The 1345-nt window shown below is 61.6% G+C and overlaps 1 protein-coding gene across 1 annotated transcript; it reads left to right on the top strand.

Annotated features, from left to right (window-relative positions):
* Window positions 1-37: 37 nt before the first annotated feature.
* On the top strand, window positions 38-1340 carry ETH_00037150 (uncharacterized protein; the record flags this gene model as incomplete). The annotated part of the gene is made up of 2 exons (XM_013374961.1): window positions 38-981; window positions 1044-1340. Coding segments are annotated over 2 exons (1241 nt in total), but the record flags the coding sequence as incomplete, so codon positions are not given.
* Between the last annotated feature and the right edge of the window lie 5 nt (window positions 1341-1345).

The raw sequence follows: 1345 nt of genomic DNA, 5'->3' as shown, positions 1-1345 counted from the left end.
GCAACAGCTCCTGCGGCTGCTGCTGCTCCTGCTGCAGCTGCGGCTTCCACTGCTGCTGGCCACTCCAAAGCAGCAGCAGCAGCAGCAGCAGCCACGAATACGCCCCTCTTCCACGGCGCCTGCGCAGGCCTAGAGCAGCTCATTAGCTGCCTTGTGGGGGGCGCGTTTCTTGAGCAGCAGCAGCAGCAGCAGCAGCAGCAACCGCAGCAGCAGCAGCGGGGTGAGAATGGCTTGCACTCAGCTGAGTTTCTTACAAGCGGCAGCAGCACCAGCAGCAACACGCTAGAAGCCACCGTGAGCTTTGAGCAGCGGCAGCAACAGCAGAAACAGCAACAGCAGCAGCAGCAGCAGCCGGGTCGCGCAGGAAGGGCTCTGCTGCATCTTCTTGAGGATTTGACTCAGGTGCTGATGCAGTCTTGCAAGGCGGATGCAGCAAACAGCAGCAGCAGCAGCAACAGCAGCAGGAGCAGCAGACTTGTTCCTGCAGCAGCGTGGCTGGGGGACTTGTCTTTGTCTCCTTCTGTTTGTCTCCATTTGTGGAGCCGCGTTTTGCTGCAGCATCCTTCGTTGCCGCTGCTGCTGCCTGGTTTGCTGCAGCTGCTGCAGCAGCAGCTGTGCCCCACCCTGCAGCAGCAGCTGCTGCAGCAGCAGCAGGAGAAGCCCGTACTGCTGCGCGCAGTGAGGCTTGTGGTGCAGCTGGTTTACATGTATTTCCCGCTGCTGCAACAGCAGGCTGTGTCGCTGCTGCTGCTGCTGCAGCGGCTAGCTGACGTAGCAGCAGATTGGGTGAGGGCACTTGCCCTTGAGGCGCTGGCAGTTTGCTGCAGCGACAAGGTGCTGCTTCTGCAGCTGGACGCCCCGGACAGCTCTGCTGCTGCTGCAGCAGCAGCAGCAGACTCACCAGCAGCAGCAGCAGCAGCAGCACCTCGGCCTCCCCAGCGCCGCCTGCTGGCCCAAATCCTCGAGACCTTCAGCCGCACAGTTCATCAAATTTGCTTCGCGTCAGCTGCAGAGCAGCAGCAGTTGCTGCTGCTGCTGCACAGAGACGCCCTCCAGCTTTGCCCCGATGCTGCTGCTGCAGCAGCAGGAGCAAAACAACAAGGCTCAGGTGTCCACACAGCGATGGGTGCAATTCGAGATGCTGCTGCTGCAGCAAGGAGAGCTTCAGCAGGCTGCTGGCTTGCGCTGCCTCCCTCCGGCAGCAGCAGCAGCAGCGACACCAGCAGCAGCAGCAGCATCAGCAACAGCAAGATGCGGCCTGTGGCGCTGCCTCACGATGCTGCCTTTCTCCTGAGCAACAGCAGCAGCACCAACAGCAGCCGAAGCAGCAGCCCACGTAGAAGCG

This window comes from Eimeria tenella, genomic scaffold, assembly GCF_000499545.2.
Source record: "Eimeria tenella Houghton genomic scaffold, Eth_scaff2402, whole genome shotgun sequence".
NCBI lineage: Eukaryota > Apicomplexa > Conoidasida > Eucoccidiorida > Eimeriidae > Eimeria > Eimeria tenella.
The sequence above is the reverse complement of the archived record's forward strand: the minus strand, read 5'-3'. Positions and strand labels throughout refer to the sequence as shown.